This window comes from Cnephaeus nilssonii (genome assembly GCF_951640355.1).
Source record: "Cnephaeus nilssonii genome assembly, chromosome: 9".
Classification (NCBI taxonomy): domain Eukaryota; kingdom Metazoa; phylum Chordata; class Mammalia; order Chiroptera; family Vespertilionidae; genus Cnephaeus; species Cnephaeus nilssonii.
In genome coordinates this window covers 94644061-94656190 of record NC_137080.1, presented here as the reverse complement: position 1 = coordinate 94656190, position 12130 = coordinate 94644061, and the positions used below count along the sequence as shown (strand labels likewise).

The 12130-nt window shown below is 46.2% G+C and overlaps 1 protein-coding gene across 2 annotated transcripts in view; it reads right to left on the bottom strand.

The window, feature by feature from the left end:
• The window catches only part of LOC307105296 (HLA class II histocompatibility antigen, DQ beta 1 chain-like), a 98069-nt gene extending 86217 nt beyond the window's left edge, over positions 1-11852 (bottom strand). For both annotated transcript variants that reach the window (XM_079781018.1, XM_079781017.1), the window contains exons 1-2: positions 11718-11852; positions 10229-10498 (exon numbers count right to left, since the gene is read on the bottom strand). In XM_079781018.1, the coding sequence (XP_079637144.1) occupies positions 10229-10498; positions 11718-11826 (379 nt within the window). In that variant the 5' untranslated portion in view covers positions 11827-11852. The remainder of the gene's footprint in view (positions 1-10228; positions 10499-11717) is intronic.
• Positions 11853-12130: the final 278 nt, after the last annotated feature.

Below are 12130 nucleotides of genomic sequence, written 5' to 3'. Positions count from 1 at the left end.
AGACTAGAATCCTAACTTTACCACCACCTAGTCTGGTCTCGGAAGCAAACCTGGTCACTACAGCCACTCTGGTAGAAGACCTGCCACCCCAGCAGCAGAAGCGCGAACCCTGAGACCTCCATCTCCAAAAGTGTGCCGCTGAAAGCAGTGAGTACAACCTCCCCCTCCCCAGCGCCGGAACTCAGGACTCGCCGCGTCCCCAGCCCATAGGCACCCGGGCACTCCACTACCCAGGCAGTGCTTGGGAACCACTGAGAGCCCCTGAGGGGGTGATTCTGCACAGTCAAGGGTGCGCAGCCCTACAGTAGAAGCTCTGAACTGCCTCTTCCTAAATAACTGCCCAGGGACACCCCTGCAGTGCAACTTCAGTGCCAGGGGGCTTCAGAGCTTTGCGCCGGCGGGCGTGCCACCAATTCGCACACACTCAAGGGCTGGCAAACTCACGGCCACAGCAAGGGAAGGCACCCTGAGCCCATATATCCACAGGGTCCTCTGGAAAGCTGCTTTGAGCCCCTGCTGGGTGTGATTCTGTACAGGCAAGGGCGCGCTGCCCCACAGCAGAAAATCTGAACTCCTTTCTCCTGAATAACTTCCCACATACACCCTAGCTGTTTAACTTCAGTGCCAGAGTCTCTCAAATTGCGTCAGAGGTGTGCGCCGGCGGGTGCGCCACCAGTTCCCGCACACTCCAGAGCTGGCAAACTCACAGCCACAGCAAGGGAAGGCGCCCCGAGCCCTTATATCCACAGGGTTCTCTGGGGAGCTGCTTTGAGCCCCTGCTGGGAGTGATTCTGTACAGCCAAGGATGCGCTGCCCCAAAGCAAAAACTCTGAACTCCTTTCTCCTGAATAACTTCCCACATACACCCTAGCTGTTTAACTTCAGTGCCAGAGTCCCTCAAAGTGCGTCAGAGCTGTGCGCCTGCAAACAAACCTCCACAGAAGGGAATTTACAACAGGCAAGCACCCTGAGCCCATCTACACACAGGGTGCTAGTGGGAGCCACTGGGAGCTCTCCCAACAGACGGTTCCTTTGTGCCACTGTGAGTTCCCACTGGACACGCGCGATTTCAACTAAGGGTGCAAGACAGCAAAAACTGGGACACTCCACTTCATAGCTGCTGACTTTTAGACACCACAGTTGTGCCTCTCAAGCTTCCAGGCCTACATCAAGAGAACCCAAGTAGCTCAAGTAGGGAGCTACACTAGATTACCAAGCCCAGGATAACTGAGAGATTATATCAGTAGCACCATCACCAAAAGATCCTGGGTAGCAAAGCAATTGGAACTACAATTAAAACATTACAGGAAAACATGGGGAGACAGAAAGGAAATTCTCAAAGGAAGGAACAGGAAGAAACACCAGAAAGGGAGTTAAATGAACTTGAGGCTAGCAGCTTAACAGAGAAAAAATTCAGAGTATTCGTTATAAGGATGTTTAAACGGATGGATGACAAATACACACAACTCAATGAGAGCTATAAGGAGCTGAATGAAAATGTCACCAACATGAAAAGAAACCAAGAGGAGATGAAGAACGACATAGCTGCAATAAAGAACACAATGGAAGGCTTAAAGAGTAGAGTAGAAGAGGCTGAGGACCGCATCAGCGAATTAGAAGACAAGGTAGGAAAAAACACACAAACACAGCAGCAACTGGAAAGAAGACTTAAAAAGCAAGAGGAGAGCCTAAGGGAGCTTCGGGACAACACAAAACGAAACAACCTTCGAATAATAGAGATAAAAGAAGGAGAGGAAGAGAAGCAAGGAATAGAAAACCTGTTAGAAGAAATAATGACAGAAAACTTCCCTGATATTGGCAAGAAAAAAACTATCCAAGTCCAAGAAGTACACAGAGTCCCAAACAAGTTGAACCCCAAAAGACCGACACCAAGACACATCATAATTAAATTGACGAACACCAACGACAAAGCAAGAATCTTAAAGGCTGCCAGAGGGAAACAGAAAGTTACCTACAAGGGATCTCCTATCAGAATATCAACTGATTTCTCAACAGAAACACACCAGGCCAGAAGGGAATGGAATGAAATATACAAAGTGATGCAAAACAAGGGACTGAATCCAAGGATACTATACCCAGCAAGGCTATCATTCAAAATTGAAGGTGGAATCAGAAGCTTCACAGACAAAAAAGGGCTAAGAGAGTTCATCACTACCAAACCAGCAATGCAAGAAATGCTAAAGGGGCTGCTGTAAAAAGAAGAAAGAGAAAGGCAAGAAGAAACACAAACACTAAGGAAAAATATGTCAACAAACAGGTACTTATCAATAATAACAGTAAACGTAAATGGATTAAATGCACCAATCAAAAGACATAGAATAGCTGAATGGATAAGAAAACATGACCCATATATTTGCTGTCTACAAGAGACCCACCTTAGAGCAAAAGACTCACACAGACTGAGAGTGAAGGGATGGAAAAACATTTTTCAGGAAAATGGAAATGAGAAAAAAGCTGGGGTTGCGATACTTATATCAGATAAAATAGACCTCAAAGTAAAGGCCATAATAAGAGATAAGGAAGGCCACTACATAATACTAAAGGGAGCAATCCAGCAAGAAGATATAACTCTGGTAAACGTATATGCACCCAACACAGGAGCGCCAAAATACATAAAAAATCTGCTGGAAGATATCAAGGGAGAGATCGACATCAATACAATCATAGTAGGCGACTTTAATACACCACTGACATCAATGGATAAATCCTCTGGACAAAAAATCAGCAAAGAAACAGCAATTCTAAATGACACACTAGATCAGATGGACCTAATTAACATCTTCAGAGTATTTCACCCCAAAGCCATGGAATATACGTTCTTCTCAAGTGCACATGGGACATTCTCAAAAATAGAAAACATATTGGGTAACAAGCAAAGTCTCCCCAAATTCAAAAAGATTGAAATCATATCAAGCATTTTCTCAGACCACAATGGCATAATATTAGAAATAAACTACAATAAAAACATTCCAAAAAATTCAAACACTTGGAAACTGAATAGCATGCTACTAAACAATGATTGGGTTATCAATGAGATCAAAGAAGAAATTAAAAACATCCTGGAGACTAATGACAATAAAAACACAACATTGCAAATCCTATGGGACAATGAAAGCAGTCCTGAGAGGCAAATGTATAGCTCTACAGGCCTACCTCAAAAAACAAGAAAAAATGGTAATAGATCATCTATCTCAACAACTCAAAGAATTAGAAAGGGAGCAACAAGAAAAGCCCACAGTGAGCAGAAGAAAGGAAATAATAAAGATCAGAGCAGAAATGAATGACATAGAGACCAAAAAAACAATACACAAGATCAACAAAACCAAGAGCTGGTTCTTTGAAAGGATAAACAAGATTGATGAACCTCTAGCCAGGCTCACCAAGAAACAAAGAGAGAGGACCCAAATAAACAAAATCAGAAATGAAAGAGGTGAAATAACAACAGACCCCACAGAAATACAAAGGATTGTCAAAAAATACTATGAACAACTCTACTCCAACAAACTAGACAACCTGGAGGAAATGGACACATTCCTAGAAAAACACAACCTTCCAAAACTTACTAAGGAAGAGACTAAAAATCTCAATAGGCTGATAACTATGGAAGAAATTGAAGCAGTTATCAAAAAGCTTCCAGCAAACAAAAGCCCGGGGCCAGACGGCTTCACAGGGGAGTTTTATAAAACATTCAAGGAAGAGCTAAAACCTATCCTCCTCAGACTATTCCAGAAAATTCAAGAAGAAGGAACACTTCCAAGCTCCTTCTATGAAGCCAGCATCACCCTAATACCAAAACCAGGTAAAGATAACACAATGAAGGAGAATTAAAGGCCAATATCCCTCATGAACATAGATGCCAAAATCCTCAACAAAATTCTAGCAAATCGAATCCACCAGTACATCAGAAAGATCATACACCACGACCAAGTAGGATTTATCCCTGGGATGCAAGGATGGTCCAATATTCACAAATCAATAAACGTGATACATCACATAAACAAATTGAGAGATAAAAACCATATAGTCATATCAATTGATGTAGAAAAAAGCATTTGACAAAATCCAACACCCTTTCTTGATAAAAACTCTCAGCAAGCTGGGAATAGAAGTTTCATACCTCAACATAATAAAAGCCATATATGACAAACCCACAGCCAACATCATACTCAATGGGCAAAAACTAAAACCATTTCCCCTAAGAACAGGAACAAGACAGGGATGCCCACTCTCACCACTCCTGTTCAACATAGTGTTGGAAATACTAGCCATTGCAATCAGACAAGAAGAAGAAATAAAAGGCATCCAAATTGGAAAAGAAGAAGTAAAACTGTCCTTATTTGCAGATGACATGATACTGTACATAGAAAACCCTAAAGACTCCATCAAAAAATTACTAGACTTAATAAATGAATTCGGCAGAGTAGCAGGATACAAAATAAATGCTAAGAAATCTATGGCATTTCTATACACCAATAATGAACTTACAGAAAGAGAGACTAAAAAAGCAATCCCATTTACCATCACACCAAAAAAATTAAGATACCTAGGAATAAACTTAACTAAGGAGGTAAAAGACCTATACATGGAAAACTACACAACACTGAAAAAAGAGATAGAGGAAGACATAAACAGATGGAAGATTATACCATGTTCATGGATTGGTAGAATCAACATCATCAAAATGTCCATACTACCCAAAGCAATCTATAATTTCAATGCACTTCCCATTAAAATACCAACGGCATATTTCACAGACCTAAAACGAACTTTCCAAAAATTCATCTGGAATAAAAAAAGTCCCCAAATAGCCACAGCAATCCTGAGAAAGAAGAACAAAGTAGGTGGGATCTCCATACCAGATTTCAAGCTGTATTACAAAGCCACTGTTCTCAAAACTGCCTGGTATTGGCACAAGAACAGACATATAGATCAATGGAATAGAATAGAGAACCCAGAAATCGATCCAAATCACTATGCTCAATTAATATTTGACAAAGGAGGCATGAACATACAATGGAGTCAAGACAGTCTCTTCAACAAATGGTGTTGGGAAAATTGGACAGATACATGCAAAAAAATGAAACTAGACCACCAACTTACACCATACACAAAAATAAACTCAAAATGGATACAGGATTTAAACATAAGACAGGAAACCATAAAAATACTAGAGGAATCTACAGGCAGAAAAATCTCTGACATATGCCAAAAGAACTTCTTCGCTGATACTGCTCCTAGGGCAATGGAAGCTAAAGAGAAACTAAACAAATGGGACTACATCAAAATAAAAAGCTTTTGCACAGCAAAGGAAACCATCAATAAAACAACAAGAAAGCCCACTACATGGGAAAACATATTTGCCAATGATATCAACGATAAGGGTTTAATCTCCAACATTTACAGGGAACTCATGCAGCTTAACAAAAAGAAGATAAACAACCCAATCAAAAAATGGGCAACTGATCTAAATAGACACTTTTCGAAAGAAGACAGAAGGAAGGCCAAGAGACATATGAAAACCTGCTCTAAATCACTAATCATTAGAGAGATGCAAATCAAAACAACAATGCGGTACCATCTCACACCTGTGAGAACGGCCATTATCAACAAGTCAACAAATGACAAGTGCTAGAGAGGATGTGGAGAAAAAGGAACCCTCGTGCACTGCTGGTGGGAATGCAGACTGGTGCAGCCACTGTGGAGAACAGTATGGAGTTTCCTTAAAAAACTAAAAATAGAACTCCCATTTGACCCAGTGATCCCACTTCTAGGAATATATCCCAAGAAACTGGAAACATCAATCAGAAAGGATATATGCACCCCTATGTTCATAGCAGCATAATTCACCATAGCTAAGATTTGGAAACAGCCTAAGTGCCCATCAGCAGATGAGTGGATTAAAAAACTGTGGTACATCTACACAATGGAATACTACACTGCGGTAAAAAAGAAGGAGCTCTTACCATTTGCAACAATATGGATGGAGATGGAGAACATTATGCTTAGTGAAATAAGCCAGGCAGAGAAAGATAAATATCACATGATCTCACTCATTTGTGGAATATAATGAACAACATAAACTGATGGGGGGGGGGGGGGCGGGAAATAGATCCAGAAACAGAGAAACATCAATCAGAACGTCAAACCTCAGGGAAGAAATTGTGAGGTAACCAGAAACCCAAGAATGCCTGAGAACGCCTTTCTAGCCACGCTAGCAATCATCAGATGTATGGTAATTTTACCTGGGACAAGAGGGTAAGTATTTTGATCTTATGCTCCTGACCCTTCATGGGTAAGACCCCTTACGTGGGCTGATCCCCTGACTAATGTAGTTACCAATAATACCAAACACCCTGGACACCTAGGAGGTCCATTGGTGGGGCAAGAAAGTATAAATACACAGGGGTCTCCACCCAGCTTCCCTTTTGTATGACACGAAATCAAAACAATGCCCCTTTGTGTGTACAATTAAAGAGAGGTTTCTGGCTTGTGTGGACACCAAAGAAAGGGTGTCACTACTATCACTACGTGCCCCCGGTAGAGGTGCAGAAAATGTAACTAAGACCTTGTCTATATAAAAAGAAATGGACAGCCAGTTTGAAAGGGAATTCCCATGGACTAGAACAAAGAATATCCTTACATGATATTATTCTACACTATCATTAAAATTTATTCCCAGATTTGGATCACCCCCAGTACTTATAATAGTTCCTCGCACCCTTGGGGATAAAAAAAAAAAAAAAAGTCATCTGTTTGGTGCTTGGAGACAAACTTAACACATCTCTTGATACTTTAGAATTACTACAGCATAATATACAATTATCCCAAGCAAACGTACAAACTAATTCTTTGAATGTCTGGCAGCAATTTAAAAAGGACATGTAAGGATTTAACCCTTTTCATTGTGTAGAGGGCCTCCTGGGAGGGCACCTGAGCATTCTATATTGGTCCCTCTTACCCTTTAGGCCAAGAGAGACCCTCTTCTCACAATTCAATTGCTCACAGCTGTTGCATGAGCTCTCTGTTCATGTTGAAGTCTCGAGGTTGAAGTCTCGTGATGACTGGTGCCATGGATCTGTCTCTCACCCAGTGGGGCGAACTGAGCCCTCCCTGGAGAAGAATCCCGGGTTCCAAAAGATATGTGATCAGTGCTGGGGTCCCGCCAGCAGGCGAGGGGATCCCAAGGCAGGTGCTGGGCATGGAGGCCACGGGGGCATAGGCTACCAAGGAGACAAAACTGAACCTCACATCACCCTGCTTGGCCCCGGAGGACGGCTGGTTAGCCAGAGACGGGTAAGATTCCTCAAGGAAGGAACAACCTAAGACAGGCACAGTCGCAGAGGGGCCATCAGGAGAGAATTTGGGGATCAACAGAGGTGGGGCACAGACCCTCACCCCCCCAACATTGCAGGGGCCTGAATCCTAGCCCCTTCTGAGGGAGGTCTCCTGCCCCCATGGCTGCTTCGTGCTTCCCATGCCCAGCTCAGATCAGGACCCAGGTGACCGACAGAGACTTGGCCGACAGCAGCTGCCCTCTCACTCCAACAAGAATTGTTTGAGTTGTCTTTTACCCATGGTGTGGGGAAGTGGGTTTACGATATCTAAATCCAGCCTACCACCAGGAATGCTCAGGACCTACTCAAGAAGGCAAATAATCCCTTCCACCAATATTTACAGGGTAAAACAAGATTATTGTTAGAGTAATAAATTTGACAGTAAAATAGTAGTCAAGTTTTCAGGCAAATTTAAATTGGCTAGTTGAAACAAGCGAATATTCTAGAAAAATTAATTGTACTGGACAAAAAGGTGTTCCTAAAGTGTCAACTAAAATTTTTATTGGTACTTCATCTCATGATAAAATTGTGCACCATATAGTGAACCTAAAACAGTAATATTATAGTGCAAAAAATTAAAATTTAAAAGCCATCAAGACTACATTATAAAATTTTCAAAAGCCTCCTAACATTTAAATCAAAAAAGGAGGGGATAGTAGAGGAATATCATGTAAGGAAAAATATCCTGTAAGTAAATTACATCTAGAAAATTAATACTTTAGAAAATTAATTGTAAGGCTAAAAGCAAGACACCCATGAAAAACACACAAGGTGATAAAACAAGCCAGAGGAAAATCATTTGGGCAAAAATTGAAAAAGGATCCCCAGTCAAATTTATAGATAATATTCCTTCATTAACTTTTGGTCGAGAATATGTTTGTATATTTTCAGAAAACAACTCCGAGACCATGTGGATTCCAGCAAGAGAGGAATCAACAGGACTACTCCAGCCATGAAGACAGAAGAGAAGCAGTCCAGAGACGGAAGACGCTGATGTGGCCTTCCCATACTAGCAGTTAGCAGCTGTGCATCACTGCAGATTGCCCAGGACCAAACCAGACAGAGTCGGACCTGCATTACCACCATTTGTCCACCATCCAAAACTGAAATGTCAGTGCTGACATGTACACATAAGGAACTGTTGGACATTGAAATTGGGTCTCAAAAGAACTGTTGGCCCAGAAAGAAACTCACTACACACTGATTCATTTGCCTGTCACCATAACCATTATTGCTTGTCTCATTTTCGGTTCTTATAAGTGTATTTCTAATATCACATGATCTCACTCATCTAGGGGAAATAATGAACAACATAGACTGATGAACAAGAACAGACCCAGAAACAAGGAGGCATGGATCAGACTGTCGGGCCTCAGGGGGAGGGGAGGGAAGGGTGGGGGTAAAGGGGGAGATCAACCAAAGGACTTGTGTGCAGGCATATGAGCCTAACCGGCGGTTAAGGACAACAGGGGGGTGGGGGCATGTGTGGGGAGGGGTGTGGGATGGGAATGGGGGAACGAGGACAAATATGTGATACCTTAATCAATAAAGAAATTTAAAAAAAAACTCATAGACACAGACAACAGTATAGTCATCACCAGAGGGAAAGGGGGTTGGGGAGGAAGGAGATGATGATAAAGGAGAAATAAATGGTGAAGGAAGGAGTCTTGACTTGGGGTGGTGAACACACAATACAACATACAGATGGTGCATCGTAGAATTGTACACCTGAAACCTATATAATTTTATTAACCAATGTCACCCCAATAAAATTCAATTAAAAATATCTACCCCTGAAGTGGATTCTGGGGAGAAGGGAGACAGGGGGAGAGAAGACAGGCAGGGTGTAGATAAAATGAAACCCTGAAACAATTTTTATTCAATCATCTAATAGCATCAATTAATTTACTTCAAAACTTCAGCTCTATTGTGCCATTTGCTGAGCTTCCTAAGAGATTAAATTCTGCCTTATGAACCACTGAAGTGTTGTTTTGCTTTTAGCAAACACTTTTTTCTCAGACGTTGCATTCACAAATTCTGAATTATTAAGACCCAAGTCAACAAAAGTTTACTGCATTAAGCAAAATAGCACAAGTAATAAAGTCCGTTTTAAGGCTGTACTTGCCCTTCTGTTTTCTACTGAGCCTCCGTGAGGCAGCTGAGAACGTGCTCCTTAGTCTCAAAAGGCTGAGTGAGCTCACTGCGCCAGGGAATGTGTGGGCAGAGGCCGGAAACAGACCTGGCAGTCGCTGCTAAAGAGGTGCAGGACTAGCGACAGACATTTAGGAAAACAGAATTCAGGCCAAAGAGCCAAAACACTTCTTCACCACTGTGATATATTGCACGTGTGCACGTGTGCACAGGGCCCTGGAGCCGCAGACCCCACCAGAAGGTTAACTGGAGGCAGGCCTGCTAGGGGCTCACAGCAGCGCGGGGGCGGGGGACATGGTGACACGGGACACAGGGACACCAGGCACAGGGACATGAGGCACGGGACAGCTCCCGCAAAGTGAGGGACAAGGAGGCAAACACACCTGAGCGGGAGTGGGGGGACGGGGGTTGGCTGGGGGTGCAGAATGGGTGGAAAGAGGAACAGGCCTTGCGGCCTCTTGGGGACTTGGGTGGGATTGGGGTCTGTGCAGGTGCCGCCCCCAGTCCAGTCCCTGGTCCCCCTGGGTCCCGATCCAGGTCCCTGTCCTAGGTCCCCTTCCGTCCCCCTTCAACTCCCTTAGGTCCCCAGTTGGTCCCGCCCTTGGCCTCCCCTCCTCTCCCCAATGCAGCCCAGCTGTGGTTGCAGACCCCCCCCCCCCCCCCCCCCCCCACTCCCGCGCTGAGAGACTTCAGGGCTGAGTGTGTGCGAGCGGGGCGCTCACCTCGCCGCTGGAGGGTCGTGCGGGCCTCAATCTGGTAGTTGTGTCTGCACAGCGTGTCCACATAGGCCCGCTTCTCCTCCAGGAGGTCCTTCTGGCTGTTCCAGTACTCGGCTTCCGGCCGCCCCAGCGGGGTCAGTGCGCGGAACTCCCCCACGTCGCTGTCGAAGCGCACGTAATCCTCCAGGTTGTAGACGTGTCTGAGCACCAGCCTCACCCTCTCCGTCCCGTTGGAGAAGTAACAGAAGGCCTTAAACTGGAGCACGAAGTTCCCTGCGGGGAGCCGCCCTCAGGCCTCAGCCCTGGCCAGCTCCGGGACCTTCCTCCGCTGAGACCTGCAGCCCCGCCCCCACCGGCGCCTCCATCCGCCCCGCCCCCGCCCTGCCAGGGCCTCAGGAACTGCCCCCTGTAGGGAGAGGACAGAGGGGAACAGGGAACAGTCTCTGGGATGCCCTGGGGCTTGGGATCACCCCTGAGCCTGACACCCGCTGGGAGGGCGGTCCGCGATCTCATATCCCCGCCCCGCCTCAGAGCGGTCAGGTCGCCCCTGTGAGGTCCCCTTTCCCACGGAATCCTGGAACCTCAGAGACCAGCGTCCCCACAGGCTGAGAGTCCAGGGAGCAATGACAGAAAGCCGGGACCCAGTGTCCTCCCACAGGCTCGCTCTCGCCCCTCCTCCCTGGCACAGAGCCTTCCCCCCACTCAGTGAGATCCAAGGGACCCCCCCACACCCCAACACACCCAGAAAGGGAGGCTCATCATGGAAAGCGCACAGGCTCCCGAGTCAGACCAGCTGGATCCCAGGGGCTGTGCCGGTGGCCAGCGTGGACGGGCTGCCCAGAGCACCCAGAGCATAAAGGTGATTGTGGAGAGACCAGGACACCTACACTGGGGGGCAGGAGACTGACAGCGTTTACATGGAGACAGGATCCTGTCTGAAATAAATGGCTTCCCAGCATGCCATCCCCTCTTCACTTCCCCTTTCTCCTCAGTCCAGTCCACCATCAACTCAAGACTCAATCCCCCCACTCCCTGTGGGACCCTAAGTCCCTGGGAGGGAGCTGAGCTCCTGCCTGTGGCTCCAGGTCAGAAGCCCAGATGCCAGGGTTTGCTGCCAGCCCTCCCCTCGGGCACAGGGACTGGGAGCCCTTTCCCCAAATCTGACCCCACAGACCTGCCCACACGTTTCCCCAACCAGAGCCCCTTAGTCTTCAGTCCAGACAAGCCCTGCTGTCTCTTCTTTGGAGAAACTCTTTTCTTCAAAAATAGCCGTTTTGCTGTCACTGGCAGTGGCCAGTCTCCGCCCTCCCATTGGTCATCCCCAGGCTGGAGCCCCTGAGGTGGCATGTCCTCGCCTTGTCACCAGAAGGCGGACATGAGAAGGTGGCAGCTCCCTTTCCGACTGTTCTCAGGTCACAGCCACCCCTCCCCAAGCCCAGGGTCCTCAGAGCCCACCCCGGGGCTGGAGGCGGGGCAGCTGCCCTGCACTCACCTGGAGAGTCTCTGCCCTCAGCCACTGGGGCCCTCAGCGCCACCAGCCACACCATCACAGCTGCTGCCCAGGGGCCTCCGGGGGGCCACAGAGCCCGCTTCCCAGACATGATGGAGCTCAAAGGAAGAAGTAAGGGCAGTGAGCCCGGCTCCTCCTGATGACTGATGTAGCCACTTCAGAGAATAAAAACCTGAGAGCTGCCACACAGGGTCAGACTGGAGAGTCCCCAGGAAAGGAGCCAATCAGCACTGGAGCTGACCCGCCTCATCTGTCTCCGGGCAGATGCTTTCTCTGGAGGTGCTTCAGCTGGTGCCTGGAACCCAGCCTGCATCGCATTGCTCTGGATGAGCATTTGAAGACTTTCTCTCAGTTTTAGAAGGTGAATGCCTTAGGGGTTTAGAGAACCAAGAGAG